The sequence below is a fragment of the Penicillium argentinense genome (genome assembly GCF_028826775.1).
Source record: "Penicillium argentinense strain IBT 30761 chromosome Unknown utg000009l_segment0_segment0, whole genome shotgun sequence".
Lineage (NCBI taxonomy): Eukaryota > Fungi > Ascomycota > Eurotiomycetes > Eurotiales > Aspergillaceae > Penicillium > Penicillium argentinense.
The window spans coordinates 3734653-3753680 of NW_026622668.1; the positions used below are offsets into that span (position 1 = coordinate 3734653).

A 19028-nucleotide genomic window follows, 5' to 3' on the forward strand; every position below is an offset into this window, starting at 1 on the left:
ACACGCATTGAATATTGGGTTGCTTCTGACCATCTGGTCATTATTTACGACTAATTATTTTTGGAAACCTGGCCGTCGTTACAACATACGCTTTAGGCGCTCTAGTACATTGGGTTGTTGGGTGGACAAGAAGGCTGGCCGGCGCTGGCAAATGTTCAACGGGGCGAGTGCGACGCTGCCTTTGATATCTCCATCTGTATATCTCTCAGAGGTTAGACCGGTTTCATGTACTTAGATTCGATCCTAGCCTCTATGCCGTATTTAAAATTGTACAGGATCTTCAAGACCCCAAATCCATGCCTGCTCTTGCGTAAAACCAGTGCTGGGAACGTTGAAATCGGCGAAGAACGGCTCCAAGGGCATATCGAATGCATCGCCTAATGAATCTGAGGACATTGTTAGATCCGAGTTGTAATTGAGTCGAATTAATCATACCTTGGTTGAGGTCATCCAGCGCTTGTTGGATGCTGGTTTCATCGGCGAATGTCGAGTCGCCTGCTCCAATCTCCAGATCTGCATTGTCAGCCAAGTTTGAACCTTGGCTTTCATTCAAGTTCAGTGGGTTTTCGCTCGTATGGTGCATAGTACCACCAAGCTGCAGATTCGATTCGCTTCCAGGGCCTAGAATCGCTCTGAGTTCATTTTCCATAACCAATCGAGCCAGCTGCTGCAGGATCTCGAGCCCTTGAGCGGAAAGGGGAGATTGGGATTTGGATTTTAAGTGGGCTTGCATGTTCAGCAAGCGACGCAGTCCGACTTTGAATTGATGTGACTCTGGCGTCAGGGGCTCAATGCTAGTCAAGACACAAAGTAGCACACCAGCAGTGAAGGTATGGATGCTAATAAATGCGGCGGCATATGTGTCAGCGGCAAGGTCGAATATGGGAGATTCGCCGATTTTGATTGTGTTCATCGCAGCTTCCCGACAGACTTGCACAGAGAAACGAGTTGCATTCCCCAATGCGCCCGCCAAGTCATTCCTTGTCTCGGCATGAACTTTCGTGTGGTATGTAAGAAGAGGGCGGTGGACGAGTATTCTGGCGTTCTCATAAGCCAGCGCAAGAGCCAGCGCTTGAAGCTGAAAAATGTGGCTGTCGAAATTAGGACCCGAGGCGCCGATTTGACGGTCCATGTCGTCTATGGAGAGATATCTTTTGGAGTTGCTCTGGTCTAGGCGTAGAGAATCAGGTAACTCGGCTTTCCACTGCTGCAGTCTTTTGTCGAGCGAAGGAATTTTCCGAAGGATTTCTCTCAAGTCGAATGAGAGGGTTTGATCTTTTCGATTGCCGGTTGGACGAGATCCAATGCCATACAAATCGATCAAAGTGTTCTTCAGAAAGACCGACAACTTTGACATCAAGTATTTGTAAGATAACAAGGTATCTGGACACTGACGTTCACCATTATTACTGGTGCCTGGTGGACTGAGAGGCACGGGCAAAGGATCTAGTGGCTCCACATTGCAATCTGCATCGACGATCCCGTGGGGATATCCGTACGAGATAGAGCAAAAGGTCTCAATCTCATAAATAGCCCACCAGCAGCGCTTACGCGTTTCGATTTTCTGTCTTGCCTGAGCAGAGATAGGCTCAGAAACCGGTACTTTTCTGTGCAAACTGAGCGCCTGGGCGACCCGTAGTCCACAACCACACACTGGCCATGCCAGATTTGGAATTCCGTTGTAGAGATAGTATGTGCCCAGTAAAACACAAGTTTGCACAGCCTCTATTGACCCGATGGAGACAATATCGAGTAGTCTAGACCGTATTGATGTGAGAATGTTCTCTTTCAAAAGGGTCAAATCCACGTTTTGCGCTTTCAGTAGCTGCTGTCTGTATGGTCCAGCATACTGCAGAGCGATTGCGATGACCAGCAGGAAGGTACTGATCATGGCGACGTCAGGACCTATCCCCAGTAAATCCTCTGTCGATTTGTCGTATAATGTCTGCCATTTCTGCCTGAAATCCTCCTGGTGGAAGATGAGCATAAACCAATGCACTCGGTCAAAGTAAGTGTCAACCAGCAATGCTGCAGTATCCCGAGGAGGAAGCAGGGAGAGTAGCTCTGTTGTTACTGCTTGTGAGCCTTGCAACAACGATCTCGACAGGGGTGGTCTACCCGTCCTGAGACTCGGGTCAGAAGTGCCAGCCGTGGCAGATGACTCCAACGCAAGCGGTTCGTGACCTCCAGGCATGGCTGTAGTCATCGAAATGTCCGGAGTGGTAGAGTGCAATTCAAATGCCTGAAATATGTGAGCAACCAAAGTAGCACTCATCTTTGGTGGCACCTTACTCCTGATACCAGCGACATTGTCGAGCTGGACCAAGGCTGGTTGTTGAGATGGCTGGCATCCTCCGGCTCATCGTGTGTGGTCGCAATACTTCGACGGGCAGGGCGCCTTGTCTGGACTGCCTCTACCGATATTCTAAATGGTCTGAAATGGTCCTCTGTGCCTGGTTGGCATTCGATGCCTGCATGCTGGCAAAGAGTGCATGGGCGCTGAATATCGCACTAGAGTCGAAATCAGATGGGACCTGCAAAAGACTCACGGTAGACCACGTACCCTCAGCTTTTGGCGTCGACACCTTTGGCAAGCGCTGCCTACTTTCGTTCGTTTCCTTTGAGGAGCCATGATAGCAAAGTGATCATGGAGTGTGGAGACGAGGCAAGGGTGGATGTAGGAGGTTCAGAAGCTGATTTTTTACCGGCTGCGGAGAGAACATTCCGCCCGACGAGCAAGTCAGACTGACATTGACTGCGTTGGAGCTCGCTTCAACGAAGAGATAGCCTCGTGTTTTGATGTAGATTCCACAAAGCTACATCGGGATTTCCCTCGGAGCCCGCCCACGCCGCCTTTGGTGGCTGTCGCCCGCCGCAATCAACTACCCCACGTGACTCGAGCCTTATAAATACCACGGTATGCTGGGTAGCACTCAGGCAGGTTTCCCTCTCTGCAGGACATAAGCATGAAAATTACAGTGATTAGATGGATAATTTGATGAAACAAGTCAATGAATCGAAAGGTTGAGGGCCTGAGGCAAACAGCAAAGTAGTTAGTTAACTAGTTAAGTAATTAACTACTTGTTGCTTCTGGCAACTGGTCGGGAAGTGAACAAAAATAGAGGGGAGCACATACAAAAGCAATGAAATGATGGATGGAAAGTGATGTTGAAATTGTCGCATAATCGGCCTGGGCTCTAATGAGCATCTGGTTAAGATATACCATGGATGTGATGCGGCTGTAGTAGATCCAAGAAAAATCTAATACCCAGAGCAAAACTCACCTTTAAAGATCCACTGGGAATCGGAGGCGCCAAATAAGTCGACTCACCTTCCTAAATATTTGCAGCCTATTTCACGACGATGTCCACTGTCATCAAAGAGGGGTTCCTGCTCCGCATGCATTCGCGACTGTAACAACATCGACTCCACCTCATGCAAACCGTATCTATTCTTTTCAACCGCATTCAGAAATGCATCAACAGCAGGAAAACGGTTATCTATCACTGCTATCAGAAACGTGGTGCTCAACCCGTGTTTAATTCGCGAATCGGCCCCTCGCTCTAGAAGTCGTTGCATAGCGACCCTAGTCTCGTGAACTGCGACGATGTACAACGCAGACCGGCCGCTCTTATCGGTATCAACGATATTGCATCCATTCCGCAAGATGGAATCCAGTAGTTCGTCGAAAACTTTCTCAAACTGTGCGCTAGAATAAACTAGCTCTCCCGTAATGTTGTCCATGTGGACATCGAATCCCGGGTCCAGAAGCAGTCGCATGGGTGGGAGTTTCCCCCATGGCCGCGGTAGCAAGAATAATACTTGTGGTTTTACCCCATAGTTCTTCTGATGTGGACACTGCGCCCCGGTCAAGAAGGAGGGAGAGGATTTTAAAGCCTCGATACAAGGCCTCATGGAAGTTCAGTCGGGGAGAACGAGTCAGGGAACGGGCTGACTGCTAGTTCTACACCTTCAAGCGATGGCCAAGCAGAATGTGCAAGTTATCAACGTTTCAAGTTACTTACAAGGGCTTGAAGGACAAGGCCATGGTTTCGAAACATGATATTCGGATCTCTCGAAGTATCACCTCTGGCGGAGAATGGTGGGAAGTAGACAAAACCAGTAGTAGTATGTAACTTGGTCAGAGCCAGTTGGGGACATAAGCCAGGCCATCAACAATAAGCGTTCCACCAAATTCGAGAGCTTGAAGAGGGAATGAAGAGAATGAATCATGGATTCACATGAATAGTGAAGAGAAAGTGAATAGAAGACGACTTTGGCCCTGTCACGTGGCTCTTTGTCGGCCTCAGGTTCAATAGAAAGGGGTCTAGTACGTCTCCGGTTAGCCAACTTTGGTGTGCCCCACGCTTGATCTGCACTGGATCGCGACTCCTTCACCTGCCAACCCCACCACCCAAAGCTCCCATCTCGAACCCGTCACCGTTCATCAACAACCATGGTGCAGCTTTTGGATTTACCAGATGAGCTATTGTGCATGGTATCTGACTACCTGGACGATGAATGCACAATCAGTGTGCTCCTTCAAGTGAGCAGACGCTTCTACCTTGTCCTCAGCCCCACCCTCTACCGATTCAACGTGCGTGTCTCGTTCGGCGATGCCCTCGCATGGGCCGCCGCGAAGGGAAACGAAACAACAGCACGATACGCATTGGAAGCTGGGGCTTCTCCAACCATCCCTGCCAGCAATGATCGGCTTCCGATGGCCACCGCTTCCCTGCTGGGCCATGAAGCTGTCGTGCGCCTGTTGCTCGATCGCGGCGTCGACCCTAACCGGCCAAGTCAAATCAAGGGCCAATCTCAAGGGCCTCCGGGAGCCGTCGATCATTATGAGAGCTCTCCGATCTCGATGGCTGCGAGCGGTGGTCACGAGAACATCGTTAGGCTGTTGTTGGAGCATGGCGCCGCTCCGGATGTCCGTTGTTGGGTACATGAAGAACCCGATCAGGTCTCACCCCTATCCCTGGCAGTCGAGAGAGGCCGTCTTTCTATTGTCAAGCTCCTCGTATCCCTGGGATGTGACATACATTTCCTGGGGCCGCACGGAGAGGGTCTCCTCGCTGATGCTGCGTCCAATGGCCATCTCGAGGTTGTCCGGTTCTTGCTGGAGACGAGCCCACTGTCCGACCCCCCTAGAGAGGGCATCCTGGCACTCTATGAAGCAGCCAGATGCGGTCACTCAGAGATTGCTGAACTTCTCCTAGAGCATGGTGTGATTCCGACTCCAGGTGTAGGAGCCGGTCGCCGCGGTCCGCTCGGTCCATTGGTTGTGGCTGCACTGAGAGAAAACTACGCTGTCGCTGAACAGCTTCGAAAGTATATGGAACTGAACAGCTTCATCGTCCACGGCCAACCCGACGATGATGCACACAGACACCTTCTCCTGGTAAGTACAGCGTGTGGCTGGAAAGAACTGATGGGTAAGTTGATGGCTGAAGGCTGTTCCTTGAAGTTTCCTCAGGATGACGATGCGCATTGGGGTGTCCATGAAAAGCACCCGGTCCGAGGCGCTTCCCCGGAGCGTCATTGGCAGGATCTAACGCATTTGGCGTTAGCAGCCCATCGGGGCCGTCATGAGATTGTTGAGCTGCTGCTTAACTTCCCCCAATTCCCCCAGGATCTGCTAAGTGAAAACGATCCAAATTCAAAATCCTATCCCCTCCTCTTGGCAACTGATGGCGGCCACAGACAGATCGTTAGCACACTCTTGAACCACCTCTGTCCGCACCAACGATTCGACAACATGGCTACAATCATCTACAGAGCAACTTACGCCCCCGATGTCCTACAGGTGCTACTCGAGCATGGTACACACCACCAACTGTACGCGAAAGACCAGGAGGCGATTTTTGCGAATGCGTTGAGAACTGGCAACCTAGCCACCGTTGAGATGCTCAAGGAAACATTCACCTTCAAGAACTTCTCGCACGAACGACCCCGAACAAAGCTATTTATTGAGGCGGCCGCTATCGCCGGGCCCCAAATGGTAAGATACCTTCTGCGAAGCGGCTTGCCCGTGATGGCCGAGAGCGACGAGGTTGAGAAAGCCTTGGTAACGATCCTCTCCCGTTCTGACACGGAGTCCCTGCGTCTTTTATTTGACCGAAAGCTCGTCGGCAGGTTGGTCGTGAACGGCTGCGGACGCCGGGAGGACAGAAGATGTCTGCTGGCTCATGTGGACTCCCCAGGCGAAAACTGGGGTGCTGCAGACGCGACTCTGGACATGCTTATCGAACACAGAGTCAGGCTCGACGGGGGCAACAGGCCCCCTCTCTGTGATTTGATCAAGAGAGAGTCGGTCATGACGGCCGTACTTCTGCTGCGTCGAGGTGCAGACCCTCTCCGGGATAAGGACCGTATCGAAGGAGGAAATGACGAGACTCCTCTGGAGAGAGCAGCTCGTCATGGGAACAAGCAGCTGGTCCGAGCCATGCTTGACACTGTGGAATGGCAGGACGTTGACCTCCACCGGCTCTTCTCGGTGCTGCACAAGGCTTACGGAACCGCTAATTTCAATGTGCAGCCACTCTTGCGCCGGTTCATTTGGCGCAAGAGGTATCAGCACCTGTAAGTCGACGCTGCTAATCCAGTGAGGTCAATTTGACAATCAGGTAAGTGAATCATCATTTTAGTTCGACTCCATCCACTTTTGCACTGACCAGCGACGTACCCCTTCATCGTAACCACTTCACACGTAGATTCAAATCAGGCTAAGCAGCCGACACACCAAAATTCAAGTACGAAAGACTTGAATACATCCAGAATCTATCCTACTATTGTATAAAAAAAAATCAATATGCATGGAACCAATGATGATTTCTACTCTAGAACAAGGAACCAAGACGAACAAAGAAAAAAGTAGTCATCGGCTAAATTACAGATAATGGTAGATAGGAACAGGGGATGCACTGCAGGAAACTTTCCACGGAGAGAAACATCAAGTCCAGAGTCCCCGTGGAGGCAACAATTCAGATCAACTCTCGCGAGCCAATTTTTTTCTGTGGACGCATCCGTACCGTTACAATTTAAAGAATCTTCTAGTAGTAGAAGGTCTCGTCAACGGTACGGCCACGCATCCACTTGGGCTCGGAGCCACGGACGTAGATGTCCTCGAAGAGGATGCGGGAGTTCTCCTCGGGAACGGCCATGTTCTCGGCCTCGGCGACCTCGGCGTCAACGTAGGCGCGGGCCTCCTTGTCGATACCCTTGAGCTCCTCCTCGGAGGTGACGCCCCACTCAAGCATCTTTTGCTTCAGGCCAGCGATGGGGTCGTTGGTGCTGCGCATGCGCTGAATCTCCTCACGGCTGCGGTAGGTGGTACCGGGGTCGGACATGGAGTGACCACCGTAACGGTAGGTGACGTACTCGAAGACGAGGGGACCGTTGCCGGAGATGGCGTAGTTCTTGCCGTACTCGACGGCGGCCTTGGTGGCCAGGACGTCCATGCCGTTGACCTTGAGACCGGGGATGTACTGACCGCGCTTGTAGTACTCCGTCAGGGCGGAGGAGCGGGCGGCGGAGGTACCCATACCGTACTTGTTGTCTATAAAATAAGAGGGTTAGCAGCCTGTCCTTGGTTCAACTTCAAATTAATGCGCAACGATCCTGGGAAATACGCAATCGGATAATCGAAGGGGAAGTTAAACATACTCTCGCAGCCGAACAGGGCGGGGAGGTTCCACAGCTTAGCCATGTTGAAGGCCTCAAAGACCTGACCCTGGTTGGAGGCACCATCACCGTACAGGATGATGGAAGTGTTGGGCTGCTCGTTGTACTGCTGGGCGAAAGCCAGACCAGCACCGACGGGCACCTGGGCACCGACAATACCGTTACCACCGTAGAAGTTCTCGGCGAACATGTGCATGGAACCACCCTTGCCGTACGCGATACCCTCGCGACGGCCCAGAAGCTCACCAATGATGGACTTGACGGTACCACCGCGCATCAGGGCGAAACCGTGGCAACGGTAGGCAGTGATGACCTTGTCCATGCGGTTGATAGCGTGCTCGATACCGACGGCAACAGCCTCCTGACCGGTCGACAGATGGCAGAAACCGCGAATCTTCTTCTCCTTGTAGAGACGATCGGCGGCCATCTCCATACGACTGAACACGAAAATGCGGTTAGATTTGTCCTCAAAAAGTCTGCGGATTGCATTGCGGGCGCATACCGGATCGAAACCATGTCGTGGTACATCTGCTTCAGCTCCTTCTTGGTGGTCTCCAGGGTGTATGGAGGCGGGTCGATCTCGTAGGTCTCGAAGCTCTCGTCGGAGAGACGAACGGTGAAGGGCTTGTCATCCTCCTATGCGACGCAATCGCCCGTATCAGTATTGAGATCCAGATGGGTTCGCGAGCGGTTTTCCAGTTTTCCGAATGGGGTCTCAACAAACCTGCGGGATGTTCTCGGCGTGCGCGGAGGCGGCGTCGGTGGTAACAGAGCGACGGGCAAGGGGGGCGAAAGCCGAACGGCGCAGAGGCGCAGCCTGGCGGGCCGCAACACGGAAGAGCATGGTGAACGCTGAGTCCCAATTGAAGATGGGGAAAGGATGAGGGAGATAGCGACACTTTTCCGTCAGATGTTGGGAACAAACTTTCCCGATTACTTAAGCGCTTCCCGTTCGGGGGCCGCCGGTGTGGCCGCTGCAAACAGGCCAAACCCGGAGCTGGCCTACATTCAGTCTGCGTGCTGCGATATCAACAATGCATCTTTTTCTATGGAGGAGTATCGTTGAAATGAAAAAAACGATCGGACAGGAGATCGGGGAGGTCAGTCAATTCCTCCAGAATAGGGGTGCGCCCATCAGTCCACCAGAACATCTCCTCCGCCCTTCTCCGGCACAACCCTGTTTTGCCCGGCGGACCCCAACAGGAATGCCATACTGACCACCATGGAATCCTGGACTGCGCGAAGGAATAATGCGAATTAAGGGGAGAACCTTACAATCAAGTCTCTTTGACAATTTTTTAGACGGGATCCCCATTCCGATGAGTCTCTGGCTATTCCGGGCAATCTTAGATTCGCCAGTCGACAAACCCAGTTTAGAGTTTCCCAACCATATCAATCACTCTACTGTAGCTGTATGTACCAGAGCTCCCCATCTCGAACAGTTCGAGCAAGGCCAATCGGGTGTCATCCGCTACAAGACGAACGCCTCATTCGCCATATGCGGGGCATTTCCAATCGCTAATAACCTTGATCACACGACTCGGGTTCGGAGACCGCTGCCTTTGATCGGGCAAAAGTACGCGACACGTCCCATTCCATCAACGTTCTCGGCAACCGTGGGCTTTCAACGCAACCAAGAAGGCGTTGCATACGGCGACACTTCTCAGCATCCAGCAATGGATCACATTAATCGTATTCCTCGTTTTGTCGTAGGCGTCGAAAGTACGTGCAGTAATATAATTCCCCGGCCAGTCGCAGGATATACATCCGTTGCGGGCGATGAGTCTAATGTTTATTCCTACCTACCCCACCCTGACACCGGACAGATCACACACCGTTTTTTGCTTCTAGACTTAGCTCTTACTCAGTCGAAAGAAGATGGCCTAGATATGTATGTTTCAATCGTTAGGCGAATTGCTGGTAGCTACAACCCAACACTGGAGACGAAGATCAGCGATCGGCGCAGATCTATCATCTATCTATTGATGAACGCTGGTTAATTCTAGCAATTCAACCTTGGAACAATCCAAGTTTGATTCGGTCTTGTACCGTAAAGAGATTTTACCATTTGATGAGAAATAATACAGGAATCTAGATCACTTCCAAGTTTGAAGCATGCGGAAGCCAATTCAGTGATGCCACGAAATCACTCGATCATCTCAAACAGCAGCGAAAGCCTCGACTTAGGAACAGCACTCAGGAACTGCATGCGTGAGGCAGTTTTGAAATTCAAATTCGGTCATTCACTAGCTGCGATTGTTATTTATCGGTCTACAGCTATAAATTCCTGAAAACTAGCATAGTCTATCCGGGTAGCGGTCTCCAAGAACTCTCTTGGAGCGATGTAAATGATCTGAACCTTACAACCTCGAGAACCAGACTTTGAAATGTGAGATCACAAACCAACGCCCAGATCCAAGGCAACACGGATCAATTACTACTCAAAACAGAAAGAAACGAAAGTGAAAAAAAATGTACACAAACACGAGCCTGTCAAAACATGATTACCCACACACGAGGTCCTGCACGCGACGAGTCGAATTGTGATCTGTAGTTGCTTTTGACCCCACCCTGACACTTGACTGATCACAACCGTTCGTGCTTTTCTCTTAAATTTTGTGCTAATAGCACTCATGACTCGCGAAAAATACTCCGATCATCGACCGTGCACCCATCACAGCGGGTCCCGAAGTAAAGGCGATAAACGGATCGATCAGTCCGAATCCACAAGGCCTCATGAAGCCCCGTGCAGGACGGAAGAATGTACCAAGGAACCAACACCTATGAATAAAAAACACAAAAAATATATAAATAAATAAATAGAAATTTGAAAACACTGAGGCAAATAAAAAACATATTGAGATCGCTGAAACACCGCATTGATCCACGTGAAGTACTTCACCCACGTAGATTAGAAGCGAAGCGAAGGCTGGCTGAGAACTACTCACCTCCCAAAAGAGCGACCCGGTAGATCCAGGCTCTTGGAAGTCCAGGATTCGCCGGGTTCCCACTGCCAATGATTTTTTCCCGGCGATGCGAGTGGTTTGTTTCCCCGGGCACGAGGTTTGTTTCAGGTCGTTTCATGTCGACCCCTGCCGAACCGGACTTGGCGATATGTACCATGGTGGTGGGTACAGTGCAAGCGAGAAGAACTCTGATCTGAATGTAGATTGTTTTGAAAGTGATGAAGTTCTGGAATTTTTGCCGTCACCGGGGCTTTTCTACCCATGACCATCAAGTGCTTGAATGTATTTCCATAAGGTGGAACGACTACTCCATCGTTCCCGCATACTCGCGGAGAGATCGAGATATCGAAACATGGATGCACAGGATACGTCAAAGTACGTCAACGCGCCAGACAAGACAGACCAAGAATCGCAGAATCGCAGAGTTGAGTCGTGATGGATTGAGGGTGCATACGTACTTGCGATCCTGGTGCGTCCACCTGCCCATAGTAGGAAGCTACTTTAGCAGGTAGTGCACTGCAGCACTACTGGTGAACCCTGTCGACATCGTCACCACGCAGCAGCAGCCACAGCTTTTCATTATACTAGTACTTCTGCAAGACGCAGCGCAACCGCAGGATAGGATCGCTCCGAACCCTTTCGCCCCATCCTTCTTGCAGAAGGTCCAGTCCAGCTCCTGAACTGCAGCTAGCACTGGCTGCATCGGATAACCCGCCGGCGCCAATGAGACGTGCATCGGAGCAGACAGCCCGTTTCATATCGAACCTTATTTATCGAGCTTCTCACCTCAGTACCAGTGCTTGCTACAGTAAGTCCATTCACGCTGAGGTTCTGTCGAGCGCAACGGTCGCCTGTCCGGCAAGCAGACTCCGGTGAGGGGCAACGGCCACGGCAGTTGCGCGCGATCTGAAACGCCGGCTCCAGCGATCCCTGGGCACGGATGGACACGGACGAGGAGCTGGACACGTATTGTGTATGTGTATGGGGTTGATCTTCAATATTAATTACCTCACCTCTGACGGTTGGTACTGCTGGAGGGAGGGGAGGAAGGGTGGATGGTAAAGTAAACACCGGTCGCGGCCGGTGGAGTTCCGCCATGCAACCCGCTCCGCAAGCTTCAACGGCGGTGATCATGCATTGTATGTATTGTACTTACCTACTCTGCAGCAGGGTAAATAGGGGAGGTTGTATTACCTTACAAAGTAGTACTGTAGTAGTAAATTACAAACAGCAGGTACAGTAGAATCCAGTGGAATGCATTAGTGGAGCTGAAAAATGAGGCGAAAACAAAAGCACTGAGATGAGGATCATCTGCTGGCGTCGGCTGCAATTCTTGTTTGGGACCGCGCGACAGGTACGATCCCTCCAGCAACTGGAAGGGAGATACGTGGACGATGGGCGTGGGACCGACTGAGACCATGTGGCGACAGTCAGATGATGAGCCGTCATTAATTCGATAGTCTGGTGATGGGGCGATTTCATTTGTGTAGGGCGTTTGACAGCTCAGGGGGGACCACCGGGTCACTTCATACCAGCACCATCGCCAGCACCACCACCCCGAAGCAGGAGGGTACCTCAGCGCAGGTAATTCATTAGAAGTGAATGTATTTATTCAGGAACACCCAGACTGAATTCGACTGTACCGGCAGGTGTCCGCACCCAAATACGAGCAGCCCAAAATTGAGAGACATGTTATCCTTCGCGATTGTGGGATCAGCGACATGATGAACAGAAGCAGCCTACCCGATACATACGATATTGCTAGTACATCCATCCTGTTCCCTGGGTAGGGACTGGCCCATAACTACTTGCTGTGCGTATGTAAGTCAGCGTGCAGCCACAGCTCCCTCGCAACCGAGCCTAGGCTGTGCAGGTCTCGATCCTAGGCCATGGCCGAGACAGCCGCCGATCCGGTCTGACCTCCACGAGACAGCGCGGCACTGGTTAGCGAGGATCCGGCACGCGAAGCCCGCTGGAGCCCTGGCTGGCAGCAGCAAACGAGAACGACGGAATGGAGTCGATGATGTGCAAATAATCTCCCTTAGCTCTCGCGAGCTCCTGTTTCTTGCACATCGGCGCCACTAAGGAGTGGGACGAGGCTGGTGTGGGGAAGGATTGGCAGCCATAGCGCGAGAAAACCAAGCGCGGCGACGTGCGAATGGGGGGATCAACTAGGCATTAGCCGGACACGCAGCCTAGCAGTAAGTAAAGCAGGGACTGCTGGCGTGTCTGTCGGGTGGAGCTGACCTGGCGATTGGTAAATCTCCGTTGCTGGCTCGGCTGGGATGGGTTGGGATGGCCGGGGACTGCCAGGTGCCACCGGCAGTGGCATTGACAGTCAAAGACTCGTGCGAGAGATAGTCCTATGCGAGACCTGCACTGCCGGACTACCCTGATAGCATTTGCCGAGATGCAACTCCTTCGAGGCCATGACGTCGCAAAATCAGTCAAAGCTTAAGTGCTTGAGAAGGCGAGGGACCAAATTTGTGCCATGACAGAAAACGTTGGAAGATCGACGACTCGGTTGCCGATGGCCAATCACGGGAACGGTCAGTGGTGGCCTGAGGCAAAATCGGGGTCTAAGCAGGGTCAGATGAGTGACTGCCTCAGGCAGAAATCCGGATCAGGCAAGCACGCTTACCTCATCGGCAGATCACGCGGTGCCAGCCGGCGGCTACCAGGGGCGAGCCGCCCTTATGAACATGGATGTACCCCAACCGGTCCGCTGATTGGATACGGCACCCTCCATCTGGACAAGGTTGAAGATGAAGAACTGCTTGTCCATGGACAGTTACCGCAAAGTAACCACACAGCCAGACCCAAGGGATTGTCGGCAGAGCAATTGGAGACGACCCAGCCCCAGCATGTCCGTCGGATATACCTTGATACGATGCGGTGCAGTCGGACCACGACGGGGTCCGTAGGGCTGCGAGGGGAGCAGCAGAGGGCGAGGGAAAAAAAAAAAAGAAAAATCTCCGCCGCAGCCTGCAGCAACGAACCTTATACGCACCCGCAGTGGTACTACTAGTACTGCACAGGAACGAGGGACGGGAGTCCGGAAATCCCGTACGGAGAAAAGGTCGCATCTCCCTCCCGGTTAGGTTCCGATCAGGATTCCGATGGAGTCCCGCCACATCAGAAGATAGCAACCCCTCCCACGCCCACAGGTACACCAACCCAACACATTGGATGTACCATACCCTGGGGGCAATGGCACCTGGGCCATGGGAAGAACCAACCCCATCGTCAGCCTCGAACGATGGGGTTCACCAGGAACACCTTCCGTTTCGGAACAATTACTTCGTCTGTGTCCACTTGAGGCACGCCGGCACGACCTTGTCGTCACCACGCGATGCTCTTGCTGGCTGCTTGTATGCAGACTACTGCGTGGCGGAGGGGCGGCCGGGGCGACCTGGGCCACCAAGGGAGGGAACCTGCGTGTCATCCACGTTTTTGGGGCCATCGAATATTCCGTCTGCCTTCTGTGGCCCAGTCCGTTTCAGGGGCGTTGTCCCAAAGTCCCATCGTCCCAGTTGTGGGAATGGGAGAGTCAGCAGCTTCTCCTCCCTCGTCCATGGCTCAGTGTCGTTAGTTCCGTGGGGCTCGATCTTCTCCAGCACGATCGTCATTTTTTCCCGCCTAGTCCCAGTCAGGCATGGAGTCCTTAACCCCCTGGTGCCCGCTGCTTTTCTTCCTCCTCTGTAACAATTCCCCCCTAACCCCTGTCGCTCCTTCGCACTACGGGACTAGTCGATACGCTTGTACGGCTTGTACTGTCTTACGCCCCCACCAGTACGAGTCCAGTCAGTCCACTGCATTGGGACTGTGTCTCCTCCGAGTACATCCCATTGTACTCCGTCTCTCCCTCCTCCGCTAGTCCCCTTCGCGATAGTGTCATCGGCCCTCTTTTAATTACTCTTTTTTTTGGATTTTTTAACTTTCGGGGCGTCTCGTCGTCTTTTTCTCCTTCTTCCCTTTTCTTCTCCAGCACCCCCACCCGCGCTCTCTGGGAGAAATCGCCCATGTGGAACAGACTCTCGCCCAGATCGGAGTCCAAGTCTGGGAGCGATTCGAACCACCTTCATCTTCCTGAAATTGGATTTCTGGGGCGTGCGCGAAAGAAACCAACCTCTGGTAAGTCTTGATCCATTGTACCGTCTATGCCCAAGGCTCGTCATATCAGATCGTGGGCATCGTCATTCACTCCGATCTATTGAAATCTTCCTCGTGGCATCCACATCCCATTGCGGTCCCTGTCTTTTACTGTACTTATTCACTGGTGGACTCTGAACACGGAACTGCTGGATCTGAGACCATTGCGCGGGTTCTAGATGTGCCCACTGTCATAAAACCTCCTCTGCCCACTCCTCTTCCTTCCATCTCTTCCCCCCTGAGTCGTTCGTATTTTCTTTCATCCTTCTTTGGCAGCTTCCCAGTCTATTCTGGGATCTGCGCAACTCCTTCGCCACTGCACCAGTTGCCTTGTCAGCATTGCTCTTTGGGCCCCCGCATCGCTAACGGGTCCGGGTGACGTACAGAATTACAATCGCGCCCAGATTCGCCTTCTCGCTCTGCTTTCCGGCCCTTTCGTTCTTTTAGTCGCAGGGACCAGTCGTTCCGGCCCGAAAGCACTCTTTCGAACTATACCAACAATACCTCTTACAATCGCCCCCGGGACCCCTCGACCCTCGCCGATTCCATTCATTCCGACTACTCGCAGCCGGCGTGGCAGCCTGCCTCGCATTCCAACCGCTCTCGCGTCTCGTTCAACTCGCGCTCCGGCATACATACCAGCCAGATGGAGGTCGACCGCACTCGCACCCGGCGGGAGAGGACGTTTATTGGCAGCGAATGTGCTGTCTGTGAGGAGCCGCTCGAACATACTCTGCGCGGCGAGCGGATCCTCCAATTCTCATGCAGTCATGTGTCCCACGAAGCGTGCTTCTACGAGTATATCCGCGAATTCGAATCGCAATACTGCCCGACGTGCAATGCGCCGTTGAGCTTGGATACCAGCCGAGGCGGAAATGTGTTGGACATCGGTAAGCCGCCCCTGTTGTGAATCATAGAGTAAGAGAATGTGGGCTGACTCAGGCACAGAGAAAATCAGCAACATCGTCCGCTCGGTGACGATGAGCGACACCGCCACCACCCGCAGCGGCCTGACCACGCCAACCCCATGGGAGCAACAATCCACCCGTCGCGCCCCCAGCGACGCCGGCAGCCGCTACAATGGCCCCACGCAATCGGCGTATAGTCGACGAGACAGCCGCGACACCACCGGCCAGCGCGAGCGCGTCGAGCGGCTGACCGCAGGCTCCCACACGCACTCCCGCCAACCGCATTCCCGCAACGGCAGCGCCGCCGGCTCCTCGGGCGACTACCACAACGACGGCCAACACACCAGCAGCGGCCGCCGCCATGACTACGACGTGCAGGCCATGGAGTCTGACCTCAGCCCGCGCCCCGGCGTGACCAAGAACCCCATCCCGGCCCCCATTGTGACCGTGCGAAGCGAGTTCCCCACTATGAACCGATCCCGCCAGCAACAAACCCTCACCTGCCTGATCACCGTCGAAGTCCCCGAAGGCAACTGGCGGCCCGACGCGGAGGATCTCCGACATACCCCGTCAGGCCAGCCGCAGCCTGACGAGCCGTTCTCGGCGCGCTTCGGAGGCTCGCAGGATGCGCGGTCGATTCAGTATGAGTCGCCGATGGAGAATCTGGATGAGATGGCGGAGGAGCTGCGAAACCGGGTGGACAATTGGCATGGGCTGGAGTTCAATCGTTTTGGCAAACTGCGGATGCATGGACAGATGCGCGTTGGCAAGGACCGGGAGTCCTGGCAGGAGTTGGAGTGCTATCTCTTTGGGGAGATGCTGATATGTGTCAAGGAGAAGAAGGTCGCGGATCACCACAACCAGTACGGAGAGTCGAAGCACAAGACACGCTGTACCCTGAAGGGTTCGATTCTCATCAAGAAGCACCTGAAGTCCATCGAGTCGTCCCCTGATGAGCCCATCTTGTCGCTTAACCTCTCTGTTAGCGAATTGCCCTGCTTCTTCCTCCGCTTCCCGAACCGCAACCAGCTGGAGATGTGGCGCCGAGCATTGATGGACCTGCACCCCGTAGAGAACCTGTCTCGTCAGAACGACTACGATCTGGACAACTCGGGTGCCGAGGAGGACGATTATCGTACCAGTCGGATTCAGCGACAGGCCTCGCTGAACTCTTCCTACGGCGCGGGCAAGTCCAACAACACCGCCATCACCGAATACACCAACCCGGACATGGAGGCCCCGTCAATTGACTGCTTCCATATCCCTCTTGACCTCGTTGTGGTCATCCCTGTCTCCTCATCGATGCAGGGCCTCAAGATTACTCTTCTCCGCGACGCTCTAAAGTTCCTCGTCCAGAACCTGGGTCCCCGGGACCGTATGGGCCTGGTGACATTTGGGTCTAGTGGTGGCGGCGTTCCTCTGGTGGGCATGACAACCAAGAACTGGAACGGATGGAACAAGATTCTTGATTCCATTCGCCCTGTTGGTCAGAAAAGTCTCCGTGCCGATGTCGTGGAAGGTGCGAATGTTGCCATGGATCTTCTGATGCAGCGCAAGTGCAACAACCCTGTCTCGACCATCCTGCTCATCAGCGACTCGTCGACCTCCGACCCTGAAAGCGTTGACTTTGTCGTCTCTCGTGCCGAGGCCGCCAAGGTCAGCATCCACTCCTTCGGCCTAGGCCTCACTCACAAGCCGGACACGATGATCGAGCTGTCCACCCGCACCAAGGGCTCTTACCTCTACGTCAAGGACTGGATGATGTTGCGCGAGTGCGTCGCCGGCTGTCTAGGCGCACTGCAAACAACCTCCCACCAGAACGTGAAGTTAAAACTTCGCCTTCCAGAGGGCTCCCCGGCAAAATTCGTCAAGATCAGCGGTGCCCTGCACACAACGAAGCGCGCAACAGGCCGCGACGCCGAAGCCGCACTGGGCGACCTCCGCTTCGGCGACAAGCGCGACGTCCTCGTCCAGCTCGTCATCCAACCCGACAACACAACCCAAGACAACATGCCCCAGGACCCCTGGGAGAGCCTCGTCTCGGGCCTGGAAGCACTCGGCGGCGGTCTAGACGGCGACGAACAGCGCGTCCTGAGCGTTGAAGAAGTCCCCCTCATCCAAGCCGACCTAACATACGGCGACCTCCTCCGCGACGGCCACCTCACTCACTCCCCGCGTCCCTCCCTCCTCGCCATCACCATGCTCCCGCCAAACCCCCGCGCAAAGGGCGGCCGCCCTAGCACACCTCCCATCCCCCCTCACCCCTCCATCGTCCAACGCCGCATGGAACTCCTCACGTCCGACATGTTAACCCGCGCCCTCACTCTCGTCTCCCGGGGCCAGCATGACCGCGGCCAACACCTCCTCAACGAAACAAGGAGTATCCTCAAGGGCCTGGGCAAGGGCGGCCTCCCGCCTCTTCCGCCTGGCGCGAACGGCGCTCGCTCCGGAACAAGCGAGAACGGAAGTCGAACCGATACGCCCAATTCCAGCTCCTCGCCCAAGTCATCTACCTTCGCGGAGAGCCACGCCTCCTCCGCCTCGGATACGAATACCATCACGCCTGCTTCGTCAGTCGATGCCTCGACGATGGTCGCGCTGAACGCGGACCTGGACTCCGCCCTCGAGTGGATTAACCACCCCGCTGTCTTTGGCCGTGATTCCAGGAAAGCCGTGCTGCAGAGTATCGGGACGATCTCTTCGCAGCGCGCTTATACCTACCGCACGCCCTCGGAGGCGCATTGGGCTCAGAGGATTGCCGGTGTTAGACGGTTGACGGACAAGTCGAAGGACTGGAGGGAAATGGGCGATGACGCCTTGACGGAGGAGTGATTTACTCAGCTCGGTTCCTGCATTATCTTTTCCCCTCGCTACGTTTTCCCCTTTTCTTTTTTTCATTTACATAGTATGGTCACGACCCCCATACTCCCCTATCCATTCCCCCTCTTTCGTGTTCCGTCTCCTTGATTTGATGCGTGCTATGTTTTGTTTCTCCCATGATACCACTTTGTTCCCACCGACTGTGCGGCATGTTACCAGGGGCTTTCTTCACGTACGTGTATTTCCTGTTTATGCGCGCTTTGTTTGGACATTCCCTACTCCTACTCTGTTAATGGGATAGGCTATTTTTGATGTCTTGTTTGGTTCGGATGGGTACTGCTTTTTCTGTGGCTCTCTTTTCTTTTTTTTTGGCTCCATGTTCCTCACGAGGGGTTGGAAAATATTACGATTTGTATACTGATACTGAGGTCTCAATTTTTGTTTATGGCTTACCGACCCCCTTTGCATAATTTGTGAATAATGACTTGCATGTTAA

General features: G+C 53.5%; 5 protein-coding genes across 5 annotated transcripts; 2 read left to right on the forward strand and 3 right to left on the reverse strand.

Annotated features, from left to right (window-relative positions):
• Positions 1-261: 261 nt before the first annotated feature.
• On the reverse strand, positions 262-2310 carry N7532_008971 (transcription factor domain-containing protein; the record flags this gene model as incomplete). Its single annotated transcript, XM_056621462.1, has 3 exons — positions 262-386; positions 436-2242; positions 2293-2310. 3 exons carry the CDS (start codon positions 2308-2310, stop codon positions 262-264), a joined length of 1950 nt encoding a protein of 649 aa, XP_056472268.1.
• A 2146-nt stretch (positions 2311-4456) lies between these two features.
• On the forward strand, positions 4457-6589 carry N7532_008972 (uncharacterized protein; the record flags this gene model as incomplete). Its single annotated transcript, XM_056621463.1, has 1 exon — positions 4457-6589. The coding sequence occupies one exon, from the start codon at positions 4457-4459 to the stop codon at positions 6587-6589; it is 2133 nt and encodes a 710-aa protein (XP_056472269.1).
• Positions 6590-7055: 466 nt separating this feature from the next.
• On the reverse strand, positions 7056-8530 carry N7532_008973 (pyruvate dehydrogenase (acetyl-transferring) subunit E1 alpha; the record flags this gene model as incomplete). Its single annotated transcript, XM_056621464.1, has 4 exons — positions 7056-7561; positions 7669-8123; positions 8189-8322; positions 8411-8530. 4 exons carry the CDS (start codon positions 8528-8530, stop codon positions 7056-7058), a joined length of 1215 nt encoding a protein of 404 aa, XP_056472270.1.
• Positions 8531-14032: 5502 nt separating this feature from the next.
• Positions 14033-14281, reverse strand: N7532_008974 (uncharacterized protein; the record flags this gene model as incomplete). The annotated part of the gene is made up of 1 exon (XM_056621465.1): positions 14033-14281. One exon carries the CDS (start codon positions 14279-14281, stop codon positions 14033-14035), a length of 249 nt encoding a protein of 82 aa, XP_056472271.1.
• A 393-nt stretch (positions 14282-14674) lies between these two features.
• On the forward strand, positions 14675-18544 carry N7532_008975 (vWFA and PH domain-containing RING finger protein; the record flags this gene model as incomplete). Its single annotated transcript, XM_056621466.1, has 3 exons — positions 14675-14786; positions 15191-15694; positions 15753-18544. 3 exons carry the CDS (start codon positions 14675-14677, stop codon positions 18542-18544), a joined length of 3408 nt encoding a protein of 1135 aa, XP_056472272.1.
• Between the last annotated feature and the right edge of the window lie 484 nt (positions 18545-19028).